Source organism: Condylura cristata, unplaced genomic scaffold, assembly GCF_000260355.1.
Source record: "Condylura cristata isolate star-nosed mole 26May11 unplaced genomic scaffold, ConCri1.0 scaffold00023, whole genome shotgun sequence".
NCBI lineage: Eukaryota > Metazoa > Chordata > Mammalia > Eulipotyphla > Talpidae > Condylura > Condylura cristata.
This window is the reverse complement of record NW_004567124.1, coordinates 16,976,942-16,994,549: the sequence shown is the minus strand read 5'-3', so window position 1 is coordinate 16,994,549 and position 17,608 is coordinate 16,976,942. Positions and strand designations below refer to the sequence as shown.

At 36.2% G+C, this 17,608-nt stretch overlaps 1 protein-coding gene across 1 annotated transcript; it reads right to left on the bottom strand.

Annotated features, from left to right (window-relative positions):
* Positions 1-3,300: 3,300 nt before the first annotated feature.
* On the bottom strand, positions 3,301-11,402 carry ARPP19 (cAMP-regulated phosphoprotein, 19kDa). Its single transcript, XM_004687777.2, has 2 exons — positions 11,252-11,402; positions 3,301-7,152 (listed from the first exon to the last, which is right to left on the bottom strand). Exons 1-2 carry the CDS (start codon positions 11,369-11,371, stop codon positions 6,982-6,984), a joined length of 291 nt encoding a protein of 96 aa, XP_004687834.1. The 5' UTR covers positions 11,372-11,402; the 3' UTR covers positions 3,301-6,981.
* Between the last annotated feature and the right edge of the window lie 6,206 nt (positions 11,403-17,608).

Sequence of the window (17,608 nt, the reverse complement as noted above, 5' to 3'; positions counted from 1 at the left end):
GGTGGGGGGGAGGGAGATTTTAAAAGAAAAAATGAGGACTAGTTTGGGTAAGTTCAGGATTCTTCTTGAGACATAAGCACTACTAACTGGGTCCCCTGTGCCCTGGGCCTGTCTGGGGCCAGAGGCAGTTTTGCACTGGTCACGGAACTGCTAGGACAATTGACTAAAACAAGCAAGTTCTAGTGCTGTGATTCACTGAGCAATGATTTATACGCACTATTGCCTATGTTGTTTTCAAGATTACATAAAAGGGGAAAGTAAGCATACCCGAGAGCTTACTAAAGGTTAAATTATTAAAACGGTCAATTGAAATATTTACTGTCTGAAATTGGGATGGGGTGATGAAACATGAGGGGGTTGGCTTATACACCTTCAGGTCTATACGCACACGCAACATGAGCTTAAAAAAGGTCCTGGCTGGATGGATTCCTCAGCTTTTTGGGGAATCTGAGAAGGAAATGGGGAAAGTAAGCAGGTGCAACTATATAGTTCTTAATAGTTCTATATGTAACTATATAGAACTATATAGTTCCCCACCTGAAGCAGAAGTCTTGTTCAGATGATTAAATGTATTTTGATCTTAGTTCTTGTCTTGCAGCAACTCTGAGAACCTTGGGACTTTCTATATGTAGGGTGTTAACATGTGTCTTTTGCTGTGGTAATGAAGGTAACTTTTGGCAAACACCAGAGATAGGTGGCTGGTTACCAGAGCCAACCTTGTGGGTAGGTTGGGACCTTCTGCCTCATCCTAATTTTCTGGCAGGGGAGAAGGAATAGAAGTCAAGTCAATGGCCAGTGATTTTAGTCATACCTAGCAAAGTCTGATAAAATCCCAGGAAGTGTTAAGGGGAAAAATGTCCTAAAGGAACTCTGCAGTCTTATGGACTCCACCTCCTACTCCAGCTTTCTGGACCCTACCCCCTACTTCAGCGATTGGAAACTACAACTCCCAGCAGTACCAGGGAGAGAACTGGGAGGACCCAAGGGCGGAGCTAGCAGGAATTCTGGGACATTTGGGGGATAACTAGGGCATGATGGCATATCTTGCTCTCTTACTGGGGAAACAGCTCTCTGGACCTGCGTGCCTCAGTGTGTTCAGTCAGCCTAGCCCTAAGGTATTCCAGTTACTTTGTATTCCGCTCTCTTTCCCTGGGTTGTTGCCTATCCCTTTCCCTTTTTGTAAATAAACCCGTTGTTGACCATTTTTGTGCGTGTACCTGCAGTGTAATTGAATATTGAGCACATGGGTGAGGCCCCACAGACAGGCAGCCCAGTCCACTCTGGGTTACCCTGTAACAGAAGGACTTCAGAATCTGCACAATGCTGCCTTGTCAGACCCCAAGCTTCACTAGGACAGAAGCTCCAGAATCTCACACTTTATGCTTGTAAGGAACCTCTGATTGATAGCCAGGAGGTAGAAGCAGGTGATCTGGCCTTGCAATGGACACCTGAAGCCTGAGGAAGGGGTGACAGGAATTTCCACATCCATAGAATTGGTGAGAAACACAGGTAACTGCTAGTAGCTTAGGGCTACTCTGTGAAGTAAAGGAAAGTCTTGGCAGACTGAGCCTTTAAGCCCTGGTAACTGACACTATTTCCAAGCAGAGTGTATCAGAATTCTGAGCTGAATTCTCAAGGGTCTGAGGACTACATTTTGGTGCAGGAAAGCCTCCACACCTCCTCGGGCCCAACAACATACCCATTTGTCTCCAACCCACTATTCCATCTTACTTTTACTCATTAAGCAAGCATTTGAGTATGTCTACATCATTTCTCGGTGTTAGGGGTACAATAATGAACTAGATTCCCTCTTGGGAACTTAAAAGTTGAGCTGGGATTAAAATGGGAAAGATGAAAGAAACTGCCAATTTATGAAAGTGTTTGCTGGGGGAAAGAGAAATAAACGTTGGCGGGCAGCAATGAGCTTGGGGATTTGGAGAACCTACACGGCATAGACAAAGGAGGACTAGAAAATGACGTAACTAGTATGAGTTGGCCAATAAGAAATATTTAGGGCCCGTCTTGGTTGGCGCAAAGGGTTAGTATGCAGCATTGCAAACTAGCTGCAGCTGCTTCAGTGAGAGTTCGATTCCTGCCCTGGAGGTGACCCACATGGTACAGCAGCCCTCTCCTGACATGCCCACTGCTTCCCTCAGCAGTGTACTTCGTCGATCCTCCTGTTCTACTCCCCACTTGGTCTCTGGTATATCTTTTCACCGCCCCTGCACCTTCGGCCAGTACCCCAGTTCTGTGTGCATAAATAAGTAAACCTTTAAAAAAAGAAAAAAATTGGCCCTTCCTGGTGGCGCAGCGGGTTAAAGCACTGCACTAAAAAGCTTAAGCCACTTCTGCATGAGTTCAACCCCCGCCTGCCCTGGAGGTGACCACATGGCGTGGCAGACCTCTCCTGACCCGCCCGCTGCTCCCCTCAGCAGTGTACTTCATCCATCTGCCTGTTCTGCTCCCCACTCTGTCCCTGGTGAATCCTCTCACCCGCCACATCTCTAGCCTGTACGCCAGTTCTGTATGAATAAATAAATCTTTAAAAAAAAATTAAAAAAAAATTTAGTGGCATGGGGTATGGTGCCAGCGGCGGAGAGAAAACAGTTTTTGCGGTTACATCTCTTGTGAAACCAAGGGTGGCTCCAGGTCGGCTCAAACACCTGCCTAAATGCAATGACTGACTCACATACTGAACTGAAGGCTGGAGGCAAAGGGGCTCATGGGAGAAAAGTGAAAAACTCCATATGCTGTTTTCGAGTAAAATTCCTTATTTTCCCCAACCCCTGCCTTTTTGAAAATAACATTCCCTCTACCTAAAATGTTCTTCTCTCCCTCCATTATCCCCACTCATGTTAGTATCAACTCATCTTCCAAAGCCACCTCTAAAAGTAACCTATCACTTCACACATTTATCCCATGTTCAATACCTCACTCTGCTAGACTTTTTGGACATTTCTCTCTTACAGTGTATAATACTTCTTACTCTCACTAAATCACACATCATTGTCAGAATAAAAGTTTCTTGTCTTAACAGCCTATTTCTAACCACAGACTTGAGCATTTTATATACGACATGGAGAAAACTAATAATCTGCAAATACTTAGTCTTATCTTAATTACAAAACCTTTACACATAAAGACTTCTACGATTTCACTAATACATAATATTTAACATAAAATTTAAGGTTATAAGAGTGATTCTTTTTGCATATAATAGCTGCAAACTAAACCAATCAACTTCAGGAAAACATTGAAAAATAATGTAACACTTAAAATAATACAAAACTGCAAATGAAATAAATAGAAATTAAGTAGATCAATTTATTTTTTTGTATATTTCATAAGTATAATTTTTGAAGGGGCTATTTGACAAATTTCAGCATCAACTGCCAACTCAAAGACATTTTCAACAAAAAAAGGTTATTTACTCTTGTCTCTTTTAAAAATACAGCCAATGTGTCCTACTGCAGAGATGAGGGTGTATTAAAGGAATAGTGTCTTCCAAGTACTATTTAACTAGTAACATAATACAAACAGATGGTTATTATGATCACCAGTTATTTACGGAATAAATCTCATAGGCCGACTGACCTAAAATGCTCAAACTAAAATCCATTTTTAAAGCCTAGATTAACAATTCCAGAGCAAGACTTCTTTGATCCTAAATTTACAAAGTATGGTGGGGTGTCGGGGGCAAAAGGTGTATGGGCAAAGACTGGCAGTGCATGCTCAGTTGTAGAACTAAATCAGACTCATATTAGACATTATCCAGATTAGAACCGTATTTTTGAACAATAAAATGTGCCTTAGTTGTTACATATTAGGAAGGATATTAAGGACTGATAATTCATCAGCCCTAAATACCATGTAATCAGTGCCAGTTGTGAGTTTAAGAAATAACCAGGAGCATGGGGATGAGATAAAATAAGTGAAATAAGGCAAATGAAAAATGGAAGAAATGTGGTTGAGTTTGGGGAATGTATAAGTCTGCCAGAGGAACAGCTTTCATTGCACTCAGATGTGCTCTTTGCAGAGGTTACCTGCCCCTGGACCACCAAGCAATATGGTTAGAGCAGAAATCTAAGTAGCAATTACATTTCATCTTAGATTTTATAACCATGCATTTGTGTTAAAAACAGTGTGATTTAACAGAAAGGATCAATAAATATTCAGAGGTATAGTTTTGATACATCAAGTAAAAAGAGCAGCTAGTTCCAACTGCTGAATAACAGAGGCTTTACCAGTCCTCTTCAATGACTAGTTAAGACTTAATTTTAGGTCAGCAGCAGGAGGGTGTTGGTAACTTGCACATAGATTACAAACACACTCCTTCCAAATCAATCAAAACAATCCAACAATCTGAACTCTCCCAACATGCCAAGAATTAGAAATGTTTTAGATGTAGCCTTCATAAACTTTCATAAAACTGTATAAGAAAGCACAAGCTAGTATCAAAGTTATGTCAGACTTTAGTTAATTTTCTTGACATATGATGTTTATTACACATTTTGAGTAAGATGATTAAATTTAGTAATTTCTAAAACCACAGCCTATAAGCTCCTCTAATCAAACAATGGTAAAACAGCCTACAAAACCCATCTTCAATAAACTCGACTTTGAGGCAGAACAAAAATTAGAAAATCTAAAACCTCTCTATTCCAAGCACCAATAATGGAGGCTAAACACTCACCTACAAAGCCTTAATGATAGATCTTTCCAAATGGGAAATCCTGAGATTTTAAGCACTGTAACTTTACAGAAGGCAGGTTGGTTTAATGAACAAATTCACTTCTAATAAAAAGACAACATTTTGGGCACTTACTCAGTATATCACAGATCCTCAAGTTTTGAGGTAGGTTATATATTAACAATGGATTTTACAAACTAAAACTCAGAGTTTATCTGAACCACAGTAGGTGTCCTATCACAGTCAAGAAAAACATGTATTTCAGATCTTTTTATCTTTTTTTGATGTGTGAATTTAATGGTGATAGCTTACAAATATTCATTTAAAAAGACTGGGCTTTACAGAAATTCTGCTTTTGATTATCTTATTTTTCAAAGTCCCACAGAGATATTGGGGAATAACTTCCTGCTCCCATTAAAGTACATTTTTATGTAACTGATCATTAAAGTGAAATTAGCATACAATAATTTCGTAGTGTGGGTGGAACATACTATATTAGCATAAAATCCTCAGAGCACTAGACAGCTTACAAGTGCAGGTGCTATGCTCAAGGCACCATCTCAACAATTTCAGAGTCAAGGGAAAGCAGGTATACAAATAGAGCCAAGATTCAGAAAAGATGCCTGGATCCAAAGGGCAGGAGGCTCTATCCAAATCAAAGATGAATTATAGTTATCATTTCAGGCTACTGATTCTCATTATCATGCTATTGCACTTTGCAGTGGGAAAAGCTCCTAAAAGAGCAGTGACTTTGTATCAATAAAGTCTGTTAATCAAAGTTCTTACTAGGTAAATGACAAGTAAAACTGATTTTATTAAAGTGGTATTTAGAGAAGTAAATTACTTTGTCACAATCCTACTTCACTTTAGCTCATCATTAAATTTATCAAATTTAGTTTATCTTGACATAGGTTCCTAGGTTAGGTATCTCAAGTATTTGTTGTTTCATGATCAAGTTTTTTATTTAAACAATTGGTGATTAGTAATAATACAGGATTAACAGTGGTTAACAATTGAGAAATATTAACTTCACTGTGTTATGAAACACAGCAAATTTAAAAGGATATAAATCACTTTGCTTGCAATCAGACTGAAATAGCACAGCCTAACATGATTTGAGTCAAAGTAAGAAAAAAAGGAGGGAGGGGCCACAGGAAGCAGAACACCGAAGCTTTTTATTTTAATGCCCCCAAATTTGACTGGAAGTAAAAATTTTCTACATTAAAAAAGTCATATAAATTACATGAATTGCAATTTTCATAAAAGTCAAAATAAAATGTTCTGCATAGGACAAAAGATATGCCTAAGCAACATATCATATTTGCACAAGGCCACTGAATGTCACGAATATCGGTAACAAATGAAAAAGCTTATCTATGGCAGACTGAGCAAGATTTCAGTTTGGTATTCCATAAACCCAAAATTGTAAACTGCTCTTATTATACAAAAGCTCTAATGACATACAGAGTTTTACGTAGGAACTCTTGTGCTTCTGGTTGGCACATCATTTGTTTTAATATGTGAAATTAATACAGACATTTGTGAGAGGTTGTGCAAAATTATTGTATTTACAAAAATGGCACAAAAGTGAATTCAACAGTCGATGCACATGCACACTCCATTCACATCTTCAACAACAAAAGTATTTTAACACTACAGAACTGAATAAGATGACTAGCTTCAACAGCAGCTGTTAAGCACTAGAGTCACGTAAGTTACACCAGAATGGGCAAATATTGCCCAAGTAAAATTCTATCATTAAAGCTGAGACAGGTTTAAGGCCGTTCAAGCTCAAGCACAGAGAAACAAATCTTTTAGATTCCCTCTATTTGTTTGAAATATGTGACCTCCCTTCCAACTTGTGGTCTTAAACTTCTGTTTTACAAAATCCAAAGGTAAAATACAGAAGAAATCAATACAACAGAGGTTATATTACATAAGAGTAACATATACAAAGATATAATTAAGGAAAGCCAAAACATTGAAATTTTAAAACTTGCTGTTTTTACTTGTTGGAACCAGCCTTACACTAAGAGTTAGGTAATATATACAATTATTTTCAAGTAGATTACGTTATGTTGCTCTAACATATTCTTTTCATCAGTGCACTGTTAAAACTAATCAAAACTCTACACATGTATATTCCCTTACAATAGCAGCATATACTACCGCTACCTGCAAACCTGTCACTCTCAAATGACGTAGTGAATGAAAGGAAATAAAAGCAGAGAATTAACATATCAAGGAAAAATAATAGGAATTAGAAGATTCATGCAGTTCAGCTCTTTTAATCAGCCAGCCAGCTTGCTAGTAACAAGGGATGGTTTCCGTTGAGGAAGGTCCTGTGGAGTGGGAATGTGGTCACCAGTAACCTCTGTCTTATCCGGGGCTGCAGCAGGAAGTTGCTTGTTCTTCATTTTTGCTTTAGCCATGTTATAATCCCCAGAATCAAAATATTTTTGCTATAAGGGAAAAAAAAAAGAGAATTTAGAACTAGAGTTTAAAAGTTTTAATATGCAAATTTGCTGATTTAAAGATATGTGACCTTAATTACAGATATAAACAAGGTAACTATTTCCTCTATTACCAACGTAAAAATTGTGATGAGCTAAAAAATCAACCTTAATATAAGTTAAAAAAGATGAATTTACCTTATATTATGACTCTGACCTATGTTTAGCCTATCTTTACTAAGCACTTGTCATACATGAGGTGCAGTGTGAGTGCTGGAGAGAAACACAAAGATGGATAATAGTCAAGTAAACCATCTATTGTATTTCTGTACACTAGTTGCTACAGATACTCAAAAGGAAGGAACCAAATTCTAGAGTGGGAAAAAATAAATAATTTAAGTGTAAGATAAAGGCCTGATCAAAAGGTGAAGGGGGAGGCAAGAAAGAGTCCTGGAATGTCAGGTACATCTCATGTGGCAATGGAGTAGCTAGACCTCACAGCTTAGTGTGAAATTGTTGAGTGGTCCAGGAAAAGATCTCACTGGTTGCCTCCTTCCAGTTTCTATTACCTAGTAAGTCAGACTTGGCCCAAGGCCAGAGTGTCTAAAGTTAGCTTTTCAATTGTCACTATATATTTAATGCATTGGATACCAAACAAAACAAAACAAAACAAAACAAAACAAAACAAAACAAAACAAAACAAAACTGGACCAAACCCTTTCCAAGGCTTACTTAAGCTTTTGAATGTGTAGTTAAAGAAAAAAAATCTCTGATCTTCTGTATATTATTACAGAGATGCTTCTGAAGTAGTAGTGTCTAAAGGAGAATAAAACAGCTTGTTCCAATTTCTTAAAGAATCAAACCAGGGTGTTATGAGAAATATAACACCCTGCAAATTTGTTCCCCCTTAGTATAAAAGTTTATTTTATAGCAAGTAAAGTTTATCACAAAGAAATTTCACCTAATTGTAGATTAGATTACTCCATTGGGGGAAAAATTAAATTTATTTAACGTGGTTAAAGACAAAACTATAATCAACATCTAACAATTATAACTGTTCTAGGTAAAGGAATGAATTAGATCAATGTTTCTCATATCGGGATATAAACTAAGAAGGTGATATTTGTTGTCTTTAAAAAGACATTCTTGGCCCTCCCTGGTGGCGCAGCGGGTTAAAGCACTGCACTGAGAAGCTAAAGCTACTTCCGCATGAGTTCGATTCCCGCCTGCCCCGGAGGAGACCACATGGCGTGGCAGACCTCTCCTGACCCGCCCGCTGCTCCCCTCAGCAGTGTACTTCCTCGATCTGCCTGTTCTGCTCCCCACTCTGTCTCTGGTGAAGTCTCTCACTGCCCCTGAGTCTCTGGCCTGTACCCCAGTTCTGTATGTACAAATAAATAAATCTTTAAAAAAAAAAAAAAAAAGACATTCTTTTGTCACTTTAAATGTTCTAAGTTTCCAAATGAAAACCGCTGAAAGTTAAAACATTCTGGATCATCTGAATGATAATTTTATAAAAGCCTTCTTCAACACCAATTTAGGGATCACATTTATATTAATATAATTACTGACACCTATGCAATCGCCCTAAGTGACACAGTTTAACTTTTTAGGTTGTGTATCTTAAAACTAGATCCTCAGTTTTCTTGGGACAAATTTGAAAAACCATGGACTATAATGTTTATTCATATCCTTTCTAGTTCTGACAGATCACTATGCAATATATCATAACTGTTAAAGAGCCTAAAACAGACGTCAATCTTCCATGCCTCATAATGACATTAATGAGTTTAAAAGAGAAGGAAACCTAATACAAATATCTAACCAACTTTCTCAAATGAACAAGAAACTATTTAAAGTTATTATGGTAACTTACCAGCTTATTATGAGAGAAAAACCAAAACCTACGAAATTATGATTCAACTTAAAAAACAAACTCAAAACCTAAACTCTTTTAATATTAAAAATGGTAAAAGTTGAGTAACGCAATAGCCCACATACTGGAAGAATCAACAGGGAAAAAAATCTCCCTAAACATTACTAATCAAATTATAAAATGAAATAATAATTTAGTAGCTAACTAAAATCACAACTGATGGGGCCATTTCAAAATTAGGCTTGGTACAAAACACATTCTGCATGTATGTATTTGTTTTACATATGTCCCTCATTTTGTCTTTTCTGTTTATTCTGCATTTACAGTTTTTATAATTATGCTTTCAATTGATCATATTTTTTTTTGTTGACGTATAACTTTGCTGAAGAGTGGTGCTGCTTTTAATTTATAGCTAAAGCTAAAAGTTTTTCAAACTTTTAATTAAAACTTGTATTGTGGTATACTCAACTCACCAAAGAGTATTCATTCAAAGAGCATAAAATTTTATAAATCTTAATTTATACTTTTCCCAAAACAATGCTGAGATAATTTTAAATGGTGTAGACCTAGCAGAAAGCATGTTAAGTATCATTCAACCTCATCAATAAGTATCTTATTTTTCCAACTTAGTTGTAAATGTACTGTAGTATGATTGTGCTAACTCACATTTCATTGATCTGTAATATGGATAAATATTTTCCCCTGTGTTTAACAACTCTATTTCCTAGCAAAATCTAATGTATATTCGAAGGTTCCCTCTATATATTAGTTACTAATTTTTGTAGTAATTTCCCTAGCTAACTCTCATCGGACACACTTTTCATTTTTATGTTGTACATTTTCCTTGTCATCCTATTATTTCAAAACTGTGAATGTCATTCTTTCATGTAAGATTAAAAAAAAAGCACCATTTTATATTCTGCAAAAAGTGACATGTTGAAATTAAGTAATTTATTAAAATACTTTTTGTAGAAAGACAAATATATAATCTCACCTATAAGTACTCAACTCACTGAAACTGAGCAAAATGGTGGCTGCCACAGGCTGAGAGATGAAAGAAATGAGGAATATTGGCCAAAAAATAAAAATTTTCAATTATGAGTAAGTTTCAGGGATCTAATGTACAGCAGTGACCACAGTTAACAGTACTGGACTTCACACCTGAAAGCTGCTAATAAGTAAAGCTTTAATATTCTCCTCATAAAAATAAAACAAAATGAAAAGTAAGTGATATAAAAGATTTGCTAACCTTATGGTGAGCATTTTATGGATATATACATCCAATCACACACTATACATCTTAACTTACAGTGTTATATTTTTATTTCATTTCAATAAAATAGGGAAAAAGAACTTTTAGAAACTGAGCTCTGAAAATAATCCATATATAACAATTTTAGAACTATGGCTAATACACATCACAAAACATACATATATGTTAACATGCTATGTAAGCAAGCAGAAGAATACCAAAGTATCTATATAAATAGAAACATGATTTGGCATGATCAAAAAATATTCAATCTTTCCTTAGATTGAAATGTGCTAAAGCTGAAAACAGACCCATTTAATTTTATAAACAAAAGGGTTAGAAAAATCTAAGGAACAAACTGCACCATTATTTCACGAAGAATGCCAAGATTTCAATTTTGTTTTTCAGGAACTAAAATTACAATGCATAAACTGTACTGACTCTGAAATGGATTATGTAAAGGAGACTTTACCCTATGCTTTTATAAGTGTCAATTTAAGCCAAATTAAAAAGTATTTGAAGTCTTGTAACATTACGTAGAAATCACTTTAAATTAGTAAAAGTTTACAGTAAGGGCAGGATACCACATTCAGCACAGTAGTTATTTTTGGAAAGAAGAAATGGGGTTACATATACACCTATGGTAGGCTTCAAATATATCTACATTTCTTTCACAAAGATAAACAAAGTAAATATGGCAAAATATTAACATAGTAAATATGGGCATAGATACATAGTCCTTCTATTATAGTTCTTAAATGCGCTGTTACGGCTCTCTTTTTCCACATGCCTGAAACAGCTTAATGAGGTATAGATTTGTTCATATATATTTACCGAATGAATACAAACACTGGAAAAAGAATGTAATATAAACAGATCTGGCAAGGTATAGAATAAATATTCAGACACTCAATTCACAACCTGTCAGCACAATAGGTTCCCAGGGTTTAAGCATTTGAAAATTACATGTGAAAACTTACCCCTTTCTGTAATCTTTTCCTTAAGAAATCTGAACCTCCAGGTTTTTGTCCCAGATGAGGATACCTTGCTTTTAATTTTGCTTCTTCAGCTTTCTCTGGACTAGTCACTTTATCTTCCATTTCCTGAAATAATCTTAAATAAATTACTTCTCTATTACAAGTCAGTTATTTAAAATAATTTATCTTTTAATACCTGTATCCTGACTTTAGTTAGCGAATGCCAAACGATGCAGCATCTGACTAAGAAATCAAGCACAGAGCTTTTAAAACATCTCTGTCTTGTTTTTCAGATGATCCATGTGATAGCTCTATTATAGCTGTGATGCATGTGTAACACCCCACACACTGGATAAAAATATCCAGATAGCTCAGCTCAGAAGTCTTGCTTGCCATTACTTTCCAGTCATGTATAATACATTTATAGTTAGTCACCTTCTATGGAATTCATCAGCGCTTTGCCTATATTTAGAGAACCATTTTAATACAGTTAAAATGCTGCAGATCTTTTTGATCTCCTACTTATCCCCAATCATGAATGTCTGGAAGCTCCCGAGTCTAACAGAAATGAACAGTATCTTACTTACCAGCGTGATTTTCCAGGAATAAATCAATACAGAAAACCTTGCTACTTATAAAGGGAACATCACCTTCACATATGTGTTGTGTTAGGTGTAATTCCCCACTGCCATATTTAATGACAAAATGTGTTTGTTACAAAGGTCCTTTTCTCTAATGTATTAAAACACATTTTCTGCCTGTCAATATCTTGAACCTATTCACTTTTATCTTGAACCTATTCACTTTTATAATGTATTGATATAGTCTACTTTTGTCCCACAAGTCTTATTTAATAGTGAAGCAGTATCACCTTATGGCAAGTATTGAGGAGGAGTGAATTAAGAAAAATAAAGCTAACCTGGAAGTGGAGTTTGGACAATGGCTTTGTAGCTAATGAACTCATTTCTGCATCAGCTCAGTAACATTATACATCTCTGTGTATTTTAATTCTTCTAGACTATTTACGTATAGTCAAAAAGTGGAAATATTGACTATAAATGCTGTTTTTGTATAGCAAGGAAATAATTTTTCTGAATCTAGGGACTGATGAAACAGCTTCACACAATTTTTACATGCATTGTCTTCAAAACTGAATTCACATGATTCAAATCAATGTTCTTCATTTTACTATTGTTAGTCTGTCCTTCAACTTGATCGTTTCCTCAATGTGTTGTTATATCATCTTATTTTTTGTCTTGGAAAATTTTGAGAATAAAGCTGCTGCTGTCAACTATACTTTTTTGATGGAGTCTCTTATGTGTACTCTACTTTGTGCCTCAATATTCTACTTTCTTCCTATTAGGCTGCAGTTTCATGTTGATTTTCACAGTGGTTACATCATTCACACATTTCATGTACAAGATTCAACTATGTGTGTGCGCAACAAGAGACACTGACATTTTCAATAGTGTCGGTGATTCTAGCAGCCATTCCTTTCGAAAAGGGTATATACCCTAGAAGAGCACAAGTATAAGGTCTGCTTTGCAAATCCATTTCCAAGATGGTCTCAATGCCTCATGGCTTTCCAAATGTAAGCACAGAAACATATTATTTGTCATTCTAGTATTTAAAACATAATTGCCATCTCACCTGATACACAACTTAAGAACCAATCCAGCCATCTGTTCAAACACTGGTCAAAAGTAACTACTTAACCTACTGAGAATTGAAAGGGCAATACACAATATAATCATTTCAGATTTTTAATTGCAAGCAATTTTGCCTTTTTTAAGATGCAATTACACTGAATTCTTATAAATGTGGAGCTATAATGTCAATCTAAGGTGAGTTTAGGAAAGTGAGTTGGTTACACTAAAAAGTTCTCTGTGGGTAGATGCTTATATTTGAAGGGTATTTATAGAGTTGCAGCTCAGGAGACTTGGGAGGTGGGACTTATTGATACTTTTGGGTTCCCCCATAATGTAGTTATTTTTGAAATAGGTTGACTTGTACTTCTACACAAAAGATTTCAACCTGATTATAGCCTTTCAGTCTCAGCACTTTCAAATTAAAAGATGTTTACAGTCATGTGTTTCTACAACCATCCAGCCTTTCATGAGCCTGGGAGAAAAAGAGCTCTGTACGTGTCTCATTGTTTGAGTAATTAGTTCTATCTAAGAGAGATTCCTTAAAATTTTCGGTATAGGGTAGTAATTTTTCCTAGTTTCCAATATCACTGCCGTTTCTCCCATTTTATAAACAAAGGGAAAAGAGATGTTCACAATTTGCCTTCCTATCTGGCTTTCCTTATTTTCTTATATAAAGAATGTATTTACATGTGTTTGCATATAATGTTAAGCATGTTCGGATCAGTTAATATTGTCTACTACATAAAAAAATGTTTGAGGCGAAAAGGTATCTACAGCCAAAAACATCTCAGTTGACAAGGATTTACAAAGGGTCTTCAGAAAACAAACCAGTTCTTAACAATTTAACCAAATACATAAGGCAATGGCAAGTCCCTGCTAGTTGTACTTCTTAGGAGAATTTCAGCTGCATTTAAAAAGCTACTCTTTTTTTTTTAAAGGTTGCAAATACCATTAAACCTCCCACAATACTTTTTATGGATCATACAGAAATATGCTTAACCTTTTGCAGATGCAGACAATTTTAGTACCTTACAGATAAATCAAATGCTTGGTTGGACATTCACTAATGTTCTGTCACAGCTACAGATCTGCTGTGGAGTATAAATAACATGTCAGGTGGTAGACTGTGTTCACTGGCATTCAGTCCATCGTTACCCTTCTCTAAACACTCTACTGAAAAGCCAGAAGGCTAAACTACAGTCCCACCTTGAAATGGCACCCACCGTGGATGAAAAGCCAGGGAAAGAACCTATGTTTCTGGTAATGTCACCAACAATGTGCAGACAGCAATAACTCCTGGGGAAAGGGGCTGTTAAGGGATACTGTAGCAACTAGTTAAGTGGAGGTAGAAATGCTGAGCTCAGGATAGTGCTCATCTTAGCAGATCAACAGCTTTCTGCAATCCTTCACCCCTGGAAACACCACCTTCTCCCTTTTGTTCCTGTATCTTTTCCAACAGTCTGTAACCTAACTCCCTAAATAACATCCCAAATTACTTAAAACACCCGAGTGGCTTCCATTGATCACACAGGACACCGATAAAAACTGGTGAAGTAATTTTTCTTATAGTCATTTCAAAAAATGCAAAAATATAACGGACTATGATGAAGGGCCGTAGGTACTTAGGTGGTGAGTGTGGTAACACATACAAATAGTGTGTGATCCTAACTTCTAAATCATGTACAATGTTGTAAACCAATGCTATCTCAGTAAAACAATTCCCTCCCCCCAAAAAAAATTCTTTAAAAATGCTAAAAAGGACACATTTTGATGTGATCACTGGTTTCTGGATATCCTTCAAAGAAATTCCTAAACAATTATTTCATACGGAATTCCAAAAAAGGTTTGAGATACCAAAGAAAACTGCTGTACATGCAATAAGAAGTCACTTTTCTAAATTTACTGTATTAATATGTGAGATTACATAAGAACAAAAATAATATAGAACAGTATTTTTAGAGCTTAAGTGTTCCATGATCCAAAATAACTTTCATTAGATTCTCTATACCTAACACTAGGACTAACATTAGTTAGGTGCTTACATTTTTGGTAAACTATTCTGTGAGAATACATCAGCTACCCTTCTTTGTATTGATGGGCATAAACTATAAAAACATACATATAAAAAGGGCATTCAAATAATTAAGGATTTTGTAGTCTGTTATGAACTGATATGGTCTGAATGACACTATTTTTCAACTCTCAGCAGGGAAGTTAATACAGAGACATCAGCAATAAAAACCCAAGCACCACTCCAAGCAAATTCTCTTCTATCTGCTGAGCAACACTCTCATTGGTGCACTCACTGATTGATGAATAAATAGAAAAGATTAATGACAGTCAACAAATCCTTTGGGATATTGCTGGAACGTACCACAACTGTTATCAACCTCTATAGAAAAACGCTTTGAATTACATCCTTGCTATTTATCCAGACCCTGGAAGCTAATGGGTTCAGTAAAAATCTACCTATTCCAACTAGTTGTATAAACGATCCTAAGCAACTTTCTAAACAGCTGATAGTTTTTCATATTCTGTAAGATGTGGGTTCAGGAACATAAGTTGGTAGTTATTTAATTCTTGCAGAGGTTATATACAGCAAACTAACAATATAAGCAAACTGCTAAAATACTAGGAAACATTTTAAAACTTTTCTGTGATTTCCTTTTAGACTCCTAAGAATCAAAGATTGTACAGAAATCCAACAGGCATGTTACACTCTTAAAACACCCTTAAATGTTAGCCTCCAAAGGTAGAGCACCAGAGAAAGCCAGAAACAACTGAATTTTTTTTTTAAACCGGGAAGTGAAAATTTATAAAACTCTTTATTGAGGATATATGGAACTTAAATATTTCTTTCCACTTTTCACAAAAGCACAAAAAACTAGATTTTAATTGAGCACCTTACTGCATTTCAAGAATTTTGCAATAAAATCTTTAGAAAACCTGCTAATGAGGTTTTTTAAAAACAACGCAAAAGCAACAATGTATCTGGAAACACATCTTAGTCTTAAGAAGGCCTACATCAAGATTTTTACATAAATGTGGCCTATCTTTTTACGATTCCTACAAATAAAAGAAACAAGTGATTTGGCCCAGGGAAACAGTGAAATGACTTTGCACATTTCCCTTCAGTTTAGGAATAATAGTTAACTACATTAGGAGTGCTTAACATCTAAAGCCAATCCTAAATTCAAATGACTTTATTAACAACACACTTATTGTTATTGACAGGAGCCCTAAAAACAAAGATCCGGAAATAAAATTTTAATGTAGACATTTATAGAGAAAACTCTCAACATATTTTTAATGTTGATACATCAGGTTGTTCCAAATGAAAGCATTCACACTGTAGAAATCTACTTTGTACTGTAGCAACACACTAACAAATAAAACAGCATACTATTGTGTAAAGACAAGCTGATTTCTACATTTAGGGCAAGTTGCAGAGACAAAGTTTGCTATTTTTTTCTGGGTTTGCAAGTCTCAAGCAATAATGAACATTATGATAAATATTTTAAAGTCGATAAAATTAATAGTAATATTAACATGCTAAGACTTAAGACTACGTATTTTTACCCCCAAAATCCACTGACAAAATATCCAAATAGTTTCCATTGGCATAGTCCCAGATAATGTGGTAACTTGGCCTAGTACTAATCCTACTGCGCTCTCCCCTCAGCCACTTCTTACTTAGCTACCCCCTCAGCCCTCACTTCTCTAGTTATTTTACAAGTCATTGGTTTTATGATAACACAAGTAATCAGCTCAGGCAAAGTTTAAATGGTCAATAACAAATGGACTGGTGGTTTAGACAGTAATCAACTTTCCAACCTGACTAGGAGCAGAAATCCTTAAAAATAGAAGCATAAGACCAAATCCCATTCAAGATAACGCTATCTGATCTTTTTCTGAAAAGCGTTGGTAACGCTCCAAAAACATTTCAGGAGACTTGATACCATGGACCTTGACCCAGGAGGTCAAGGCAGCGGAAGGGACCAGCAACCATCTTGATAAAGTGTAAAGATTTATACTTGTAATTCCAGTCATACAGGTTACCGCCCTATTTCCCTACATCAGAATAATCCCAGCCTTACAAAGTACCCCTATGTTCTAAGAAAAACCCTGTCCACTAAGTAGAACGGTTAAAATTCAAAATTTTGATTTTTAGCCACTCCCTTATGTGAATCCCACTAGCTCACATTTTGGAGCACACAGCGCTGAACAGTGACCCAACTCATTTAAGCCTCAGGACACCCCCGTGAAGCTAACAGTATCTTCATTTTACAGATGAGAATGAAGCTTAAAGTGTTCACTAAACGACCAAGGTTTAATGGCTACTAAGGACTGGAATCCAATTCCAGCCCGTGGTCCAGCTCCTCGCTCAGACAGGAGGTAGCCCCAATGGAGCGGACAACATGCAAACAATACAAGTAGTTCGTTGTTCACGAAAAAAAAAAAACAAAAAACGCAAAAAACTTTCAAATCAGTAGAGTGGCGTTCACAGTGTAACTTCATGGTCATGCAAACGGTTGGGTCCTGTGTTACTGGGAATATTCAATTAAGGAAAAACGTGGCTTTGGACGTCGGGAACATTCAAATTCCCAGCACGATGGCGCTAATCGCACAGCGACCGCCGACCGAACCAAGTGCTCCTTCGCCTCCGAGCCGAGGCGGGTAGGCGCAGGCCGGACTCTGTAGCTGCGCCGCG